Source organism: Podarcis bocagei (genome assembly GCF_964188305.1).
Source record: "Podarcis bocagei genome assembly, chromosome: 4".
NCBI classification, from domain to species: Eukaryota; Metazoa; Chordata; class Lepidosauria; order Squamata; family Lacertidae; genus Podarcis; species Podarcis bocagei.
Genome location: NC_138128.1, coordinates 49117820 through 49134866, shown reverse-complemented (window position 1 = coordinate 49134866; position 17047 = coordinate 49117820). Strand labels below are relative to the sequence as shown.

Genomic DNA, 17047 nt, shown 5'->3' with positions numbered 1-17047 from the left:
CCAGGAGTTTTCACTCATAATAGCCTTTTCGTTCTCTCCATCCCGTCTTCCCCTAGAGCAATTTCAATCGCTACGGTTATCGTTCTCTCCAAATCTGGACGACTACAATCCAGACATTCCTGAATGGAGACGAGACATCAGTCGAGTCATCAAGAATGCTCTGGTGGACGTAAGTGCAGAAATAAGTTGTCACTTCTGCGTGATGCATTTCTTTCCCTCTGTCCAGCACTCACTTTGGAAGCTCTCACCTGCAGGAACCCCTCTATAATACCACTTGCAGAAACTCTCCAGTGATTTTGCAGGGTTATTCTGGGAAGCAGCATTAGTTGAATTTGGGAAACACAAACAGTTCTGGTTTTGCTCCTCATGGCTCCAGGAGGAAGCCACCTCTGACACGTTCTTGCATCTGTAACAACATGTTTCTCTTTTGCCATGTACTGAAATATGTGAAAATTTATCTTGTTTCATTTGTAGCTAGAGAGAGAAGCAGTTTAGATATCCAGCTTGCAGTCTTCATCTCACTTTCCCTTCCGTTTGCACTGCTTCATTGCAGCATTTTATCCACAACTGTGGTGGCATTCAGACACTACACCAAGGCTTTCCAGGTCACTGAGGGCTGCCCTGCGCCTGAGCTTTGATAATGCAGTTCATTAATCACCCCTGCTGCATTCACTTAGCAATATGGAATCAAAAACTGAAATGCACATTCCTTTGCCACCTTTTCTCTATAGAGTAGGTGTTCCAGAACACAGAGCAAGGGAGTACTGGGACCTATTGTGCAAAATAATATTCTTGGGGAAGTAATTATCTAGCCTGTGAAACTGGTGCAGTTCTACTGAAGTCAATGTGATTGACAAAGTGCTTGTGACAACAGAGCAAGCGTGTTTGTGAATACATATTTTGGGGGGAACCCTTCATAATTGTCCACTTTCTCTTGCTTCTCTTGGATGAATTTCTCAGCAGGGAATGTTAAGGGGTTGTAAAGGAGTTTAACTGTGTTTTCTATTGACTAATAATAATAATAAAAAGAAACAGAGTTTAATGAGCAGAAGCACTTATGATTAGGTGGCTAACCAGAAATGGGGGGAAAATAATGTAATTGAATGACAGGAAGAAAAGCAACAGCAAGATATAACTGTGCCTGCACAGTGTTGTTTATAAAATATAGAAATGGAAAAACAAATGGAATCATGGGTCATCCCACTTGTTCCACAACAACAATGACCAACCACTTCAAACCACCAGATTCTTGGGTGAAATTTGGAGGGAGGGAATTTCAGAATCTCAAGCATAGATGAACAGTGTTGTGTGTTGGGGCAAAAAAAGATTCTTAATTTCACATAAACCTTCATGGGTTCTGATTTGGCGGGGACTGACCAGGAATGAGACCTTGGGGTGGTAGTAGATAGCTCAGTGGAGATGTGTGTGGTGGCTGTAAAAGAAGCAAATTCCATGCTAGGGACCATTAGGAAAGGAACAGAAAATAAAAAAATGCAAATATCATAATGCCATTACAAAAATCTATGGAATATTGTATATTCCAGAAAAAAATATTTCTTTATTTTGTAAACAGCACGTGTCATTGGCAATTCTCGTCATCTCACTCGAAAAAGGATATTGTGGACTTGGAATAGGTTCAGAACAGGGCAACCAAAATGATCAAGGGAGTGGAACAACTCCCCCATGCAACCCCATGCCTCAAAATCTGCCTTGGAAGATTGTAGGAAGCTTGGGGGGATCCAAATCAGTGAGGAGGGGAAAGCAAAATCTCATTGTACAAGCCAAAGTCTGCTTGTGCAACCTTGGATTCCACTCACCCTCTATCTATCGGTATTTTAGCTGATTGAATGATTTTAGTCCTCTTAATTTCAAGGCTGTGATGCTACCCTGGTATATCATCACCCTTTCTTTCTGCATACTAGGTAACAGGCATATCCAGTAAGCATATCTTGGTGGCAATCCTGCCAGGTTTACCCACATCAGCAGAACTCTTTATTTTGCCTTATAAGGATGTCACAGGGGAAGACAAACGAACAGCAGAAGACCTACAACAGGTACTGTTTCCTTTCATTATGCACAAGTGGTGCGTGCAGGGAAGAGACTGCATTTTAACTTCTTCTCCCCGCCCCACCCACCAAATGTTGGCAAACAAACACTGCAAATTTCAGGAAGAATATATAACCATTTTCATTCATAGCAATACTTATTGCATGATAGACATCTGAAACTTGAAATGTTAATGCCCATGCTTGCTTGCAAGTCACACCAGAAGGTCTGTTTATGCTGCTTCCCGGAATCTGTGCTGTAGAAGGACAGGCATGAGTGGGAAGTATACAATGCAGGAAAAGTGTGATTCCCAGAAGACAGAGAGAGATCATAGCCCATACTATGACATTCACATGGGTTTTCCTAAGGGTCATATCACCCATTTTCTACAAAGGGGATGATTTCACTATGAAGGCAAAATCCTCACCTTTATGATGTGATTCTTATAGATGTCAGAAATGAACTCAATTAGTGATGAATGTGCTTTTATTGTATAAACATGCCAGTCGTAGAAATGGATATGTTGTTTCATAAACTCAAGATGCCATGTGTATTGACACCCCCCAATGCACCTCAGCCAAGCAGGTCCCCCCCCCCAGTTTATACTTTATCTTTGCTTTGCTTTTATCTTGCTTGACAAACTACACATCTTTGTAATTTTCTCCTCATGCTGGTAATGAACATCAGGAAAGAAGATTGACTGCCTTGCAGATACCCTCCCCCAACATAAATTGGAAAGGAAGGCAGTACATAGAATCCCAGATTTACTACTGACCCAACTCGCCTCTGGCATTTGGCTGCTTATTGCATTCCACAAATTATTATATAGATATTTTCCCTCTCACATTCCCAGACTCACTGTGGTCATAAAGTATTGTAACACTGGCACATTGTCATCATAAGCCTTTATAGGGAGACAAGAGTAATACAGCTTTTAACAGGGACTCCAGTATCCTCTCCACTATTCTTCCTGAAGGGACAGGATTGTAATCTGCCACATTACTGGAATTATTCTTTATATATTGCTAGGCATTTCCTGTGGAACAATATAGTACTGCATGGATTTTATAATATAAGGTTGAAACTCCTTCCCCACCCCATGAGACGTTGGTGTTGAGTTCTCATATCGCCAATTGCTCTGATTTCCAGTATCGTGGTTCATGCCCACAGTGGCTTTGCTACTGATTCAGGAGCCATGAACCCACACAGAGCTGAATCAGCTGACTTTCAGCCAATAGCAGTAGCTGTCAGTGTGTTGAGGGGGAGCTGCCCTCTTGTGTGTCTGCGGCTTACCTGGATAGGGCTGGGGTGAGACACGCTGGTAGTGAGGTTGGAGCTGTGAAAGTGCACCAGTGGTTCTTGACCTCGCTGCCACCTTGAACCCAAGCCATGTCCAGGTAAGATGCAACAAAGTTTGTGTCAGCAGTGTGAGTCCACAGCTCCAGCCTACCAGACCAGTTGCCCCTAGTAGGAGCTTAGGGTGAAGAGCGGGTAATAAATAAACTAATAGTACCCTATCTGTTCCTCTGAAATAATTGTGAAATGGTGGATGCTTTGATGATGTAGTTTCTATAGCTTATATAACATGACAGCGATAATGACTCCTTGAATTATTTGAGGTGACAGGGAACTCTGGGGAGGAGAACTAATGCTCTTATGAGCAGGAAGACTGAAAATAGGTCAGTATTTCAGTTAAGAAGGACTCTGCTGTCAAAATAAGAGCTCGTGTGTGGGGAGGATTTATTTATTGGTTCATTTATTTGTTTGTTTTATCTTGTGATGCATCTGTACTTGTGTGAGAGCACTGGAAGTAGCACTGAACTTCTCTAACTCTCAGCTGAGCTTAGAGCTCACAGCTGATGTTTGCTGGAAGTGATGAGCCCTATTTATTCATATTCTTATCCTCCCCAATGTGATTTCCATCATGTGAGGGTGTAAACAGGGATAAGCCCATTAGCCCCCTATCTGTGTCTTCCCATTCCTGCAGCTCCCCACCCCACACGGTGGGGGTCATCTGTTGCAGGCAGTCCGTTCTACTCAAGTTGGCTCTTTTCAGCAAAAATTAGATGACCGTGTTTCAGGGCTGCTATGCTTGCATCCTTCTGCAGATATTACGTTGAGCTTGGGGTTGGACTAAACAAATTACACAGTCCCTTCCAACACTATGATTTTGTTTGAAATTTTCATTTGCTCAGTTTTTTATTTGAGCACAAGCACTGGGCAGCCGTGGGGCAATATTCAACTAAATCGTGTGCAGGGGTTTACCCCCTCTCCTCTGCCCACACCCTGTGCCATCCTCATAAGGACTGGAGGGAAAGTTCAGAAAATATTTAAGTGTGCTTCAGGGGGTAAGGGAAGAGAAGGAGAACATTTCATTGCACAAAGAGGAATCTTTGTGCTGATAGAACTTTCTCCTTAGCGCTATACTGAACAAATCCATAGTTTCTTCATAGCTTTCTGCTCCTTCAGTTCATTTGTGTCTCTCCATGCCTCTCTTTCTTTATCAGTATGGATATTTACATTGATAAAACTTAGTGTGGGAGGAGTGAGGATTCAATCATAGCAATCTTGATTTCACAGATAAATGCTTTACAAATCTTTTTGTGCTATGCTTATTAGTGTGCATGTATATTCATGTGCATTGATAAAACATTGCCCCCCAAAGGCAAATTTGATGTGAATATACACTAGAGTCCCTCTATTTGTGTGTGTGGGTTGTTGTTGCTTTTAAAAAAATAACCATCCCGCAAGACTGCATTTGTTCATAGTATAACTGAGGCCCAAATAGTCTTACCTACATGCAGACATACATTTGATCATTTTAGGATTGTTTTCTGCAGGTTTTTTTTTTTTAAAAAAAATCAATGCACATTCAAACCAATTTACATAAAGAGGAGAGGATTTCAGTAAATGGAAAGAACTGAAAACTGCATTAAACTGCACATACTTCAATTACAGAATTAATATTACAAAGTCCACTGGTTATATTTGCAATGCAGGAGGAATGTGATGCAGGACAACAATGGAGCCAAAGGAGAAATTATTCCATCTATAATAGTTAGTTGGAAAGTGTGCATGTGTGAGAGGCAGATGGAGATAAAAGAATGAGTAAAATGAAGTTAACTTGCAAAAGAAGAATTGAGCAGCACATAAGGCTCTTGTGGTGTCAAAGGTCATAGTTACACATCCTGACCACCATTAAATATATATTACTAAGTTCTGTTCTCACACACACAAGCCAAGCAACTTTCAGTGTGCCACTGGAGGGCAGTATTATACCTGCACACACATGCCCACAAGTGCCTATAAACATTTAAACTACATTACCCAGTTCATGCTACCCAGTTTATTCATAAATAATTCTGGGTCAGAATTTTAATGTGATGTTGACATTTTGCTTCAGGAACTGTTGAAATTTCAAATGCAAACAAAATGTGAAGTACAGCTGTTGAAAGGTTGATGTACACTACATACAGAAACACACAATTGCCGACTGACACTCAGGTTGCCTTACAAATGATTAACAGTGTACTCCTTTGCATGCTTACTCAGAAGTAAGGCCTGCTGTGCTCAATGGGACTTACTTCCAAATAGGTGTGCATGGGATTAAAGTGTAAATATAGGTACAGAGCCTCATTCATAGCTAATATAATGTTAATTAGGCAATGTTACATGCAGTCATGGGTTATTTATGTCATTGCTGATAACTGTATCTGCAATCAGCATTGTAAAGTACAGAGCCTTTAAATCTTTGCTGCTTGTTTCCTTTGGTGATTCCTAGTTCAATAAAATGAGCTTAAGATGGCTGCCTGTTTGTTCTGGGCTTCACTTCACATAAAGCTGTGTGCACTGCAACCAGGGCATACATTAGACTAGCTCACTGTGCCTGAAGCAGTTTGGACCTGTTGCTGCATGAAAAAAACGTATACTATAAATATCTGTACTGGTGTTGTGACATCAAGAATGAAACAGAGGATTTCTCTCGCTCTAGAACTTGGCACTACAATATTTCAATATACTAGAATTAAAAACATCCCCCTCCCCCAAATGATATCACAATATGGAACCAGATTTAAGCTGGACATAATCCACAGGGAGATGCTTGTGGAAGTCCCAGTGAGAGAAACTGCCACAACTTTTGTTTCATCTTATTTCATTCAAGGTGGTTTCAGAAGGATAGCCTCTATGTAGACTGTGCACACAGTTTTTGCATAACTACTTCAGTCCATAAACTCTACTGAAATGTTTGCAGAGGCTTTGGGTTATAACTACTATTTTTCACTAGATATGAGAAATGAGAACAAGAAAGATAAAGCAGTTTTCTTTTTTGTGCTGATGGCCAGTCATATGATCATTTTTCCCAATCAGATTATGAATCATCTGGCCCAGGCATAGGCAAACTCCGGCCCTCCGGATGTTTTGGACTACAATTCCCATCATCCCCGACCACTGGTCCTGTTAGCTAGGAATGATGGAAATTGTAGTCCCAAACATCTAGAGGGCTGAAGTTTGCATATGCCTGATCTGGCCCCCAAAATTTCCCTCCTCCCATTAGGGGTAACGCATATAAATGCTTTGCTGCAATATACATCAGTTCCTGCCTTCATCTGCTCCTCCTATCTTTTCCTTCTGCCAGGGTCAGCTCTAAATATTTGACTATTATTCTAGGTACCCTTCTTTATTCATTTGTGATCTTACTAGGGGAAAGTGCCCAACATTGCTTAGAAACCACACACACACACACACACCAGTTCAGGTATGAAAGAGGTTGTTAAAACAGGTGCGGCTTTGAAACGTTCAGTCCGCCATCTTGAATCAGAATGGTACACAACTGTACAGAACTATAGAATTGTAGAGTTGAAATGGACCCCGAGGGTCATCTAACCCAAATGCAGGGATCTCAACACAGAACTGAAAGTAGATTGGGCAGGAGAGAGTTTCCGATTGATATGGGAGAACCCAGTGCCATGTAAATGGAACTGCAGGAGCAGGTGTGTCATTCAGTGGTAGAGCATCTGCTTCTCGTGCTGTGGGTGCCATGATTTGACCCTGGAATTCCCAAATAGACTTGGAGAAACCCCTGTCTGAAACCTCCGAGAGCTTCTGCCAGTCAGCCTAGAGAATACTGAGCTAGAGGGGTCAATGACCTGACCCAAGATAAGGCTTCCTGTGTTCCCGTGGCCCACATTTTAAATGCCTGAATCAACTTGAATGGGAGGCAGAGGGATACTGAGATTTCTGGCACACACAGTGTGAGAAAGGCAGACCTTATTCAGGCAGAACTACCCCAGAAGCCAAATTAAATTTGTTTTGTTCTCTTTGTAAATTAACTCCCCCTCTCTTTCTTTTTACAAATTATTTGTTGTTATTATTCATTATATGTCCGTTGATGAGAGAATGATAGACAAAGAATGGCTTCTATTACAAAGAAACATTTTTGCACATTGCGTCTAATTCTGCAAATGAAGCAGATAAAGTCAATGAAGCTATGTGAAGGACCAAAACTAATTCAGAGACCTAATTATTTTCACAGGGGAGAACTCTTGATGACTCTAAATTAGGTGTTTTGCAATGCTGAGAAGCTTCATCTTCAGCATAAAAGCAAGAGAACAATATAGGGCAGCCATTGGGCATAAATATAAGGCAGTTTGGACCTGTGTGTGTCTAATTCCAAGAAAAGGCATAAAAGTATAACTAGATTCTAATGTTTTAAAATGCTGTTAATTAAATAGATGTCAGGTCTGTCATTGCTCTTTTTATTGCATTTTATTTCCCCCCTTTTGTATCAACGTTTTATGCAGGTGTATTGTATTTCAACTTGTAACCTGCTTCCAAATTGTTTGCAATGAAGAACTAGAGAGAACTGCATTTAAGGGAGGGGATGAAATGGCTGAAATAAACATTAAAATGTGGCTTTGCAGGCAGATTTAAATTCCTTTTGTTTCATTGGCAGAGAGTGAAATTTCCCCAGGATGTTCTTGCGTATAAGCCCCATTGAAATGAATGGATAACTTATGCCCATTCACTTCAATGGGGCTTGTGTAGGAGAGCAGTCCTTGTACTGGTTTTTTTTTTTTAAAAAAAAATAATCATTCTCTGATCTTTCCACATCAGCCTTGCTATTTTGTGGAACCTTAGGATCTGATAAGATAATAAAATAGTGCAACTGTAAAGTGAAATGATTTATGTATTCATTTCCCCCCCTTAATATCTCATTTGTTATGAAGCAGAGTACTATGTAATACCAGTTAACTTTTTAAAAGATCATATTGGATAGATAGATTTTGAAAAATAAAAAAATAAAATGACATCTTCAGTCCTGTTCTACACAACACTGTTCTTCTGTTACAGGCTTTGTTCTCAGGCTCCTTCCTGAGGCAAAGTTGTCTGCTGGATGCTTGTAGGTGGATGATTTCAGGAAATAAAAATGGTGGCTCATGCCCTTGGATTTCCCACCCTATTTTCTTCAGCATGAGATCTGCAGCTTCTAGAACCCTATAAAACATACCAGAAACAGTTGGGTGGGAGAGATTCTTGTTGTTGTTTAGTTGTTTAGTCGTGTCCGACTCTTTGTGACCCCATGGACCAGAGCACTCCAGGCACTCCTGTCTTCAGGAGAGATTCTACTCCAAGCTAAATCCCAGTATCTCTTGTGGTAGGTAGTAAAATGCCCCCCCCCCACGCAAAGCCATAGTCATGTTGTGTTAGAAGAAGGGCACACAAAGTCTGCTTCCTTGAATCAGTATTTCTTTGGAAAAGCCATGGGTTGTTTTCCCCTTTTTATCCCAGTAAGTTAGCATTGGCTGAGACAAAAAAAGAAACAGCACCCTAATGGTGTTAGTCAATATATTTCTTGTGATTTTTGTTTTGTTTTGTCCTAAGCTCTTCCCCACCCTTTCAACAATAAACCTACATCACTGAATCACTTTTTGTTGATGATCCGCCACCCCAATCTTCTCAACCCATTACACTGACTGGGACAAAAAAACATGTACAATTGAGGTGTTTTTAAAATTTATTTTGTTGTTGTTGTCCCAGGTGCTTTTTGCTAGTTGGATTGGACTTTCCTGATTGGATTGGAGCTTTTTGCTGACTGGATGAGCTTTGGGGACATTGTTGATCACTCTGCAGGTGGACTGTGTTGTAGATCTAATTTTGTGTAAATTCTGCTATGGAAATTGAACCAGCCATTTACTTCCAGAGGTTTGGGTACCCTTCAGATATTTCATTCAATTTGTTCTTACTATTACAGCTCTGTAAATCAGAGGCCACAGATCATACTTCCTATGACTTCTACTTTCTTGGTTAGTTCTTTAGAGCAGTTTATATTGTGGTGGCTGTCATCCAAGATATCATTTCATGTTTTGTTTCGGTGCGTCCAAGCTGGAGTTGCAGCCGTGGAACCGTAAAAGGCCACCTGTCCTTCTGGAAAAGTTGGCACATTTTTACACTGAGTTGGTGCTATGGAACATTACTTGTCATGGCTGCAAATTCCCTCCTGGGCAGTTGCAATTGTAAAATACTTTTGGATTTCTCTCATGCCAAACCGTCACTGAAGAGCACTTGAGACTGCGTACAAGTGGGCAAGTTTCAAAACTGACAAAGTATTCTAGTCTAGTAGACACAAGGTCACACGCAAAATTTTAGTCCTCAAGTTTCTGTGTGGACTGCACAGTCCCAGACTGCCTTCAACTGTATGGGAGTCTGCATGATTCCTACATCTGCAACTGGAATTTACAAACATAACAAGTCAGACTTGCATCCCTCTGTTAGCTGCAGCACACACATACAGGGCTCATACCACAGGATTAACAATTAGGACATGGTCTTTTTAATAGACAGAAACCCTTCCCCTTTTTATTTCAATACTCAACATACATAAAACATGGAAAATATTTAGAACGACCAAAACATTTCCTATAATGCACATTTAGTAACTTATATGAAGAGTGCTTCACATCACTACATCTTTTTTTAAAGCAAAAGTTAACTTTTGGGCAGTCATCTTGTGACAGAGATCTATGTAGCTTCTATTTCCATAAACTAGTGATGTAATTCCCTAATGTAATTTGTTTTAACTAAGCCCTCATACATTTTCAAAGGTTCATGAGAAATTATCAGGCGTGAAAGGACATCCCCATCATTTTAAGGCCATTTGCAGCCTCTTGTTGATTTAGTTTAATTCTGTAACACTGCTAAGATGGGAATCAATGTTTTGATTTTTATTCGTCACTGTGAGGGATTTATCAGCAACTTTTTATTATCACAATTGAATTTTTAAAATAATTCTGGCTCCTGCATTTCATATTGGCCACTGATAGCTTGGAACACTATTCTTGGCTCAGCATTAATCAGGAAATCTGTTTACATGCTGAACATTGAACTAAGCTTGAAGAGAACCAAATTTCTTGCACATGTTATCTTTTTTTATTAAAAAAATGAGTGAAGATGGACATTCCATATGTCTCTCACTGTGTCTGTCATCTCTGAAGACTGCCTGCCTGCCTCCTATATTTTCCTGTCTCCTTTTTCTTTTTCAGAATAGCTTTGATTTTTTAAATTAATTTTAAGTTAATTAATTGCACTTAATATTCCCATAAAAAATAAAAGGAGATGCAAAATATAAAAGGAAGTCCAACAGCTAAACTGGGAAGAAGGCTCAACTAGGCATGATACTGACTGTATCTTTGTATTTAATGTTTTTTAAGATGCAAAGAGCACCATTGTCAGGATTGCAGCTGATGTGATAGTATCAAGTTTGGCCTTTAGAAATATGATTGAACTAAAAATATTTCCATACTTAGGACTGACCACTTGCTCCAGAAGAACCTGCCACATGCTTGATACAAACTTGATACTATCACATCAGCTGCCACATGCTTATAAATGGGGACTTAAAGAAGCTAATCAACTAAAAAATGAAATATCACTAAAGAGAGTAATCTTAGAATAGTATTCTCAAGATGTGGAAGAACAGAAGATAAGCTAGGATCTAGACTGGCAGGCATAACACTTACCTCCGATGAAGAGGGTTAGGAAGTGGTACAAGCATCCCTCCGCTTTGCTCTTCCATACCCTGCTGGTCTCTAGCAGTGGAGAGCCTCTCCACCACAGATATATTTACTGTACCTGTTGAATGCATGAGTGGAAGCTTCCTCTGGTAGCTACCTTCAACCCTCTCTGCCCCAATAGCAGCTTCATTGCCCTCATCCACCTTCTGCTCTTCTGCTGGCATGGGTGTCAGGACTTCTGATGGGGTGGTGCTTTTTCTGCTTCATTTAGTATGGCTGCTTTTAGATGAAAATGAGTCATATCATGAGACAGATATGTTTTGATTTCTTCAACAGGAAAGATTGGAGCGAACTGTAGCCCAGAGTAAACCATCAGAAGTCACCAGCCCAGTGTGTGTGTGTGTGTGTGTGTGGTGGGTGGGTGTGTAACAATATGTAGCAAAAACTATCCTACATCAAAGTTCCTTCTTTCTCATGCCAAGAAAGGAGAAAAGTGAAAGGAAATAGAGAAAGGAAAGGAAAGAAGCAAGAAAATGACACAAGAAGAGGGGAGAGGGATAACATAACAAAAAGTCTAGAATACCATAAATAAGTTTAAAGGAGAAATATTGTTATTTACTTCGCCAATCCAGAAATGAATGGATTTCATTTCTAGAGTCACTGGCCCATCTCTTGTGTCTTGATATTGTCTTGGGATGTGCACAAAGCATTTTCTTGGGGATATAGATTATAGAGTCGAAACATCTTCACACTCCTAGAGCTGACAAAGAGAAGGTTCATGTTTGAATGTGTGTAGGTATAACCACAAATTCATGCCCATTTATCTAGGTTCAAGTCAGAGCCATTGTAGCATTATCATAACTTTCTCTGTAGCTCAGTCCATTGCTATGTGAGTTTTTGGTGTTCTATCCTGAGCCAAATCTAGGGGAAGTAAGTACTGAACTCAGACAGTGCACTAGTGTGAAAAGCTCTTTCCATATCAATGGTGACAACCCTGATACAGAGCACTGCAATGCCCAGTGACCTATTTTTTATTTTATTTTTGGCTACGTGTATTGTGTGAAACCTATGCTTACACATACAGTTCAATACTTTTGAATAGGTTCTCAGTTTAAGATGGCAGCTTCCTCCACTGTTTGTAACAGCCTCAATCAACAACTGGTAATATTGCGGAAAGAAACCTCAATCAGAAAGCATTCATAGATACAGTACCCACTTTAAAAAATAAATAAATAGGGGTGAATACAATAGCATCATTTCATAACTGCACTCAGACCTTTTATGCCATTTTCTCTGAAGCATCCATTGACAGTCCCTGTCTGACAAGATACTAGGCCAAATGGACCATTGTTCTTGTTCTTTGTGATTGTACCCATATTTTATTTTTTACAATAATTTCTTATTCCAGATTTCAGACATATTGGTCCAGAAACTCAACCAAAACGCCATCCAGTTTGATTTAAAGCCTGGGGTTCGAATCCTTGTCCATGCTGCCCATTTAACAGCAGGTTGGTATAGATTCCTAAAAACCTCTGCCAGTGTTGTTAGCACAGCTTATTATGAATTCTCCAGTGGCAGCACTGTGGAAATGTCAATTTTTGGGGGTATTTGGAATACTTTGTATTTTTATTGCAAGATATTGAAAATAGCTCAATCAACGCTTTATCCATGTTTACTTGGAACATCAGGTAGAAGCCTTATTGTGTTCAACAGAGCTTACTGCTACCAAGTGTGCTTAGGATTTCAGTCTGTATGTGTTACAAATCTTGGAATGGCTATTTCACTCAGCCTGTTATGGCCTTTAAAGAGCACATTGTAGAGGAAGGAATGAAGCACTTAGTGGCTGTGGTGCTGTATACAAGGCCCCTGCCTCCAATGTCCCTGCACCCTGAGTGTGCCATTGTATGATGAAAAAAAATGGACCCCTATGGGTACATGAATATAAGAAAAGCCCTGCTGGATCAAGGCTCACCTTTTCCAGTATCCTGTTCTTGCAGTGGCCAGTCAAGTGCCTTCAGGAATCTTGCAAGCAGCACATAAGCACCACAGTACTCTCTCCTCTTGTGATTGCCATCAATTCAGAGGCATGGAGGTAGCTTGGTTTTATTTTATCATAAAAGGTTTAGGTATGGCATGCCCTCCCATGCGGGTTTTGTGGCCTCATTTGCAAGGCTCATGGCAGCTGCTGTAACAGTTCTAAGCAGAGAGAGAGAGAGAGAGAGAGAGAGAGAGAGAGAGAGAGAGAGAGAGAGAGAAGTTAAAAAGCTGACCTTGGAGCACATTGTAAAATGTAAGTAAGATAATGTTGTGCATTAGTTTTTTAGATGGGACAGAATGGTCTTTGTACCAGTCATGTATGTAACTGAAACAGACAACTCAACCCTTAGTTGCCGGTATCTAAAATAAACAACATTTGAATGCCTCTTTGCAAGTTGGAATTTGAATAAATGTGGGAAAATAATCTGTCAAATTCCAAATTCAGACACTTTTCACTTTAACTTTAATGATAATGATGGCAATGCTGAGTTTCCCCCTTTTCTCATTTTCTATTCCTTGCTGGCTAATTAGTAAAATCATAGATTAAGTACAAATCAGCTGAGCCTTGTTTGCAGGATTGTGACATTCTTGTTTCCTAAACTGCTACAAATTTGTTGCCAGTTTTCTCAAGATACCTTTAAAAATCTATCAACACAAACCCATTTGTCATTATATCCCAATAAATCTAATATTATATAAAGTGTTTAAGCTGCATTGTAAGTATTATTTGCTAACTCTGTGATCTTCAATGATTCATGCACAAAGATTGTCACTGTTTTCATGTGCGCAAACCCTGTTGGTGTCAATGGGAAATGCGTATGTAAACTGAATAAAATGACCCTTTACTTGGCTAGCTTTTATTAACAATATCCAGCATTATTGTTAGTGATTCTATGTCTACTCTGTATCAACATTAATTCAGGACTCCTTTTGCTGTTGTGGCTCCTATAAGATGCATATTTCATCCCGAGAACTGTTTGTGAAACATGAATTTGGCATGTCAGTCAAAATAATAACTAGCTATGACCTGACCAGTTCAGCCGAAATGCATTCTACATCAAGATAATGAAGTTCATGCCATAGTTTACATTTATGAGTCCCACTGGCTATGTTCCTGTGCTGGCTGCAACAGTTCTTCAAGGTTTCCGACTGCAAACACTCCCAGCCCAACCTAGAGCTGTTGGGGATTGATCCTGAGACCTTCTGCATAGAAAGCATGTGCTCTGCCACTGAGCATGGACAGCAGTGAGCTCCCACCTCTCGCACTGACACAGTGCCTAGGAGATCAGAAGCTTTTGCTTTCATTTTCGTCCACGCATCTGCTTGCTCACATAAAATCCAATTGCCATTTGTTCTGACTGAGCACTAAAGAGCAGTTTTCTCCAGGGCAAGAGGAAGTGTGGATAAACCATAATTGTGGTTACTCATTGTGACCAGAGCTGGAGAAAGTGGTTACAGTTAACTGATTTAGGAAAAGAAGCCACCTTGAACCACAGTCCTGGCATATATATTTTTTGCCTAAAACTGTGCTTTGTTGAAAAAGGAAGCAGACACTTTCAATCTCTTCCTGGCTCTGCAGGAGGAGTGGGGAACAGGAGTGCATGAACAGAAATCAGACGATACATTTTCCTGTTCATTTCATGTTAGTTAAAAGGTGAAAGCTGATTTGACGCGCTGTTTAATCCAGCCTCTTCCCTGTTTCACTGAAGCCTAGATTTCACTTTATCCACTGTAGAAGGAGAGTAGGGTTTCATCAGCTGGCCTTACCCAGCTAATCTGCACCCAAAAGCCTCATCCCATCAGATTTCTGCTAATGTACATTCCCCCCCCCCAAATATATGCATCTTGCTTGCCTTCTACAAATGGTATTGGTCAATTTGCCATTTCTACCACAATTTCTAATACCTTAATCAGTCATTTGGTAATGGTGGGTAGAGCTGCACTTTCTCAGTATCTGGCTAACACTTCCTTGGCAGCATTTAAGTGACTTATAATTAAGATTTTTCACAAAAAATTGGATCCCATTAGCCTAAATATTTAACAAACAAACAGAAATCTAATTTAGGGCTGAATGTCACAAATGTGTTCACAGTTTAAATACAGCTAGAACAAACTACTTTCATAAATTTAATGATTTCTACTCTTGCCTAGTCTTTCCCAACCTAGGGTCCTCCCAATATTTCTGGACTACATATCCCATCATCCCTTACCATGGACCATGCTGTCTGCAGCTGATGGGTGTTGGAGTTTAAGTCTACTTTTAATCACAAGGCAATGGGCTCCTGCTATTTGTGTGAGGATCTCTTTTTGGGTAAAATTTCAATTGCCTGTGTGAGAAAGGGTCTTTGCACAGAGCTCTGGGAATAGTGCATGCAGAGAGCAGCAACATTCTTTTAAAGGGCATAAGGAACGAGTCACTGTTTAAAGCATTTCTTAAGCCAGATTTACTAATAGCTTCTCTTGGGATCATGGCTGTGTGCTCCTCTATCCAATTAGCAGCGCAGCAAATATCTGCATGTCCTCTTTATAAGTGTGAAAAACCTACAGGAGGTGAAGAAAAAATGCCTAACTCCTGTCACTACTGAATTAAAAGTGTCCTCTAAATAGGCAGCTGTCACCTTTTCAATGGACTGATTTCTTTCTTTTAAAAACAGAACAAAAAACCAGCTAGTCAAATGGTACAGAATAGAAATGAAATCTTCGTTTTTTATTTCCAGTTGCCTAAATAATCCAGAATGACCAGGGAATTTGGGTTTATTCCACATTCCACTCTGCCCCACCACACCCCAACCGCATCCCCCCCAACCCAGAAAAATTCAAAAGCCCATTTATTCAAGATTACCAAGTTTATTCTTAGAATGTTTATTCAAAAGCATGAAGAGTGAATATAAACGTCTCCGGACTTACAATGCTTGCCTCGAAAACGAAATGAACATTCTGAGCTCCCAATTCTTATCTGGCTTGGAATTTTAATCTGAGCTGGGGAAGAATTGCCTTCTTAACCCCTTTCAACTACATTTTCTGTGTGCTACTTGGGGGCTGGTGCACAGTGTGCTAGATATCAGAGTAGTGAGGTCTCTCTTCCCTTCTCTACCAGAGCACAAACACATTAATGTGGAGGCAGAGGGAACAGAGAGAATTTGGGGGGATTTGCCTCTTGTTTTCTCAATGGATATTCCATCCAAATAAATACTAAGTGAAAAATTAAGTACTTGAACTATCTGTAAATAAAACAAAGTGCCACCTCCATGCTCAGCAGGTAACTTTATCATGTATGGCAATATGTTTCCACATTTGAATTTTACATGAAACCTGTCTATTGCATTGAGAAAAGCACAATCTGGCCAGAGTTGCATTAAGATATAGTAGCATATTTTTCCAGTTTATTTGCAGTTTCTACAAACTAGTTAGGATTGGTAAAGGCACTGGTGGTGGCTTAGTATGTTTGCTACAGCATCCAAGCCCAGGTCAAATTCAGAACCATCTTAACAAGAGCATACTTTTGTTCATGGTTTTGGAGAAACTGAGGGGGGGGAATTTAGTGAGGACAGGCTGTTCTCTTTGACTGATTTGCAGAGCAGTATGACAAAGCTGCCAGCTATTTGGAAGGAGTACATTCTGCTTTTCTGGCAGGGCCAGTCCTCAGTCAGCCTTTGAGACCACATACCACTGCATGGTTTGGTCCAGATACTACTGTGTTTTGGATTGGGATTGTGCAAGCACAAGTCCTAGATGCTCGGTGGAGGTTCTGTAATTTTCAGTTCACATGACATTGTATGTTTCTGCTGAATACAGTACAGCCCTCTGGATGAGAAATTTGGAAACATCAAAGGCAGCTGTCCAGGAAAAGGGTGATGATTACTTTGCAGTTTCTGTGTAGGCTGATTTGGTGGTGTGTATATAATTTTATACCTCCATTAACTGATCCCCAAAGATGTGGTTTCCAAATGGAG

The 17047-nt window shown here is 40.2% G+C and overlaps 1 protein-coding gene across 8 annotated transcripts in view; it reads left to right on the top strand.

Moving 5' to 3' along the window:
• The window catches only part of SORCS1 (sortilin related VPS10 domain containing receptor 1), a 496054-nt gene that overhangs the window by 363988 nt on the left and 115019 nt on the right, over positions 1–17047 (top strand). For all 8 annotated transcript variants that reach the window (XM_081192000.1, XM_081192006.1, XM_081192004.1 and 5 more), the window contains exons 22-24: positions 57–169; positions 1923–2054; positions 12466–12565. In XM_081192000.1, the coding sequence (XP_081048126.1) occupies positions 57–169; positions 1923–2054; positions 12466–12565 (345 nt within the window). The remainder of the gene's footprint in view (positions 1–56; positions 170–1922; positions 2055–12465; positions 12566–17047) is intronic.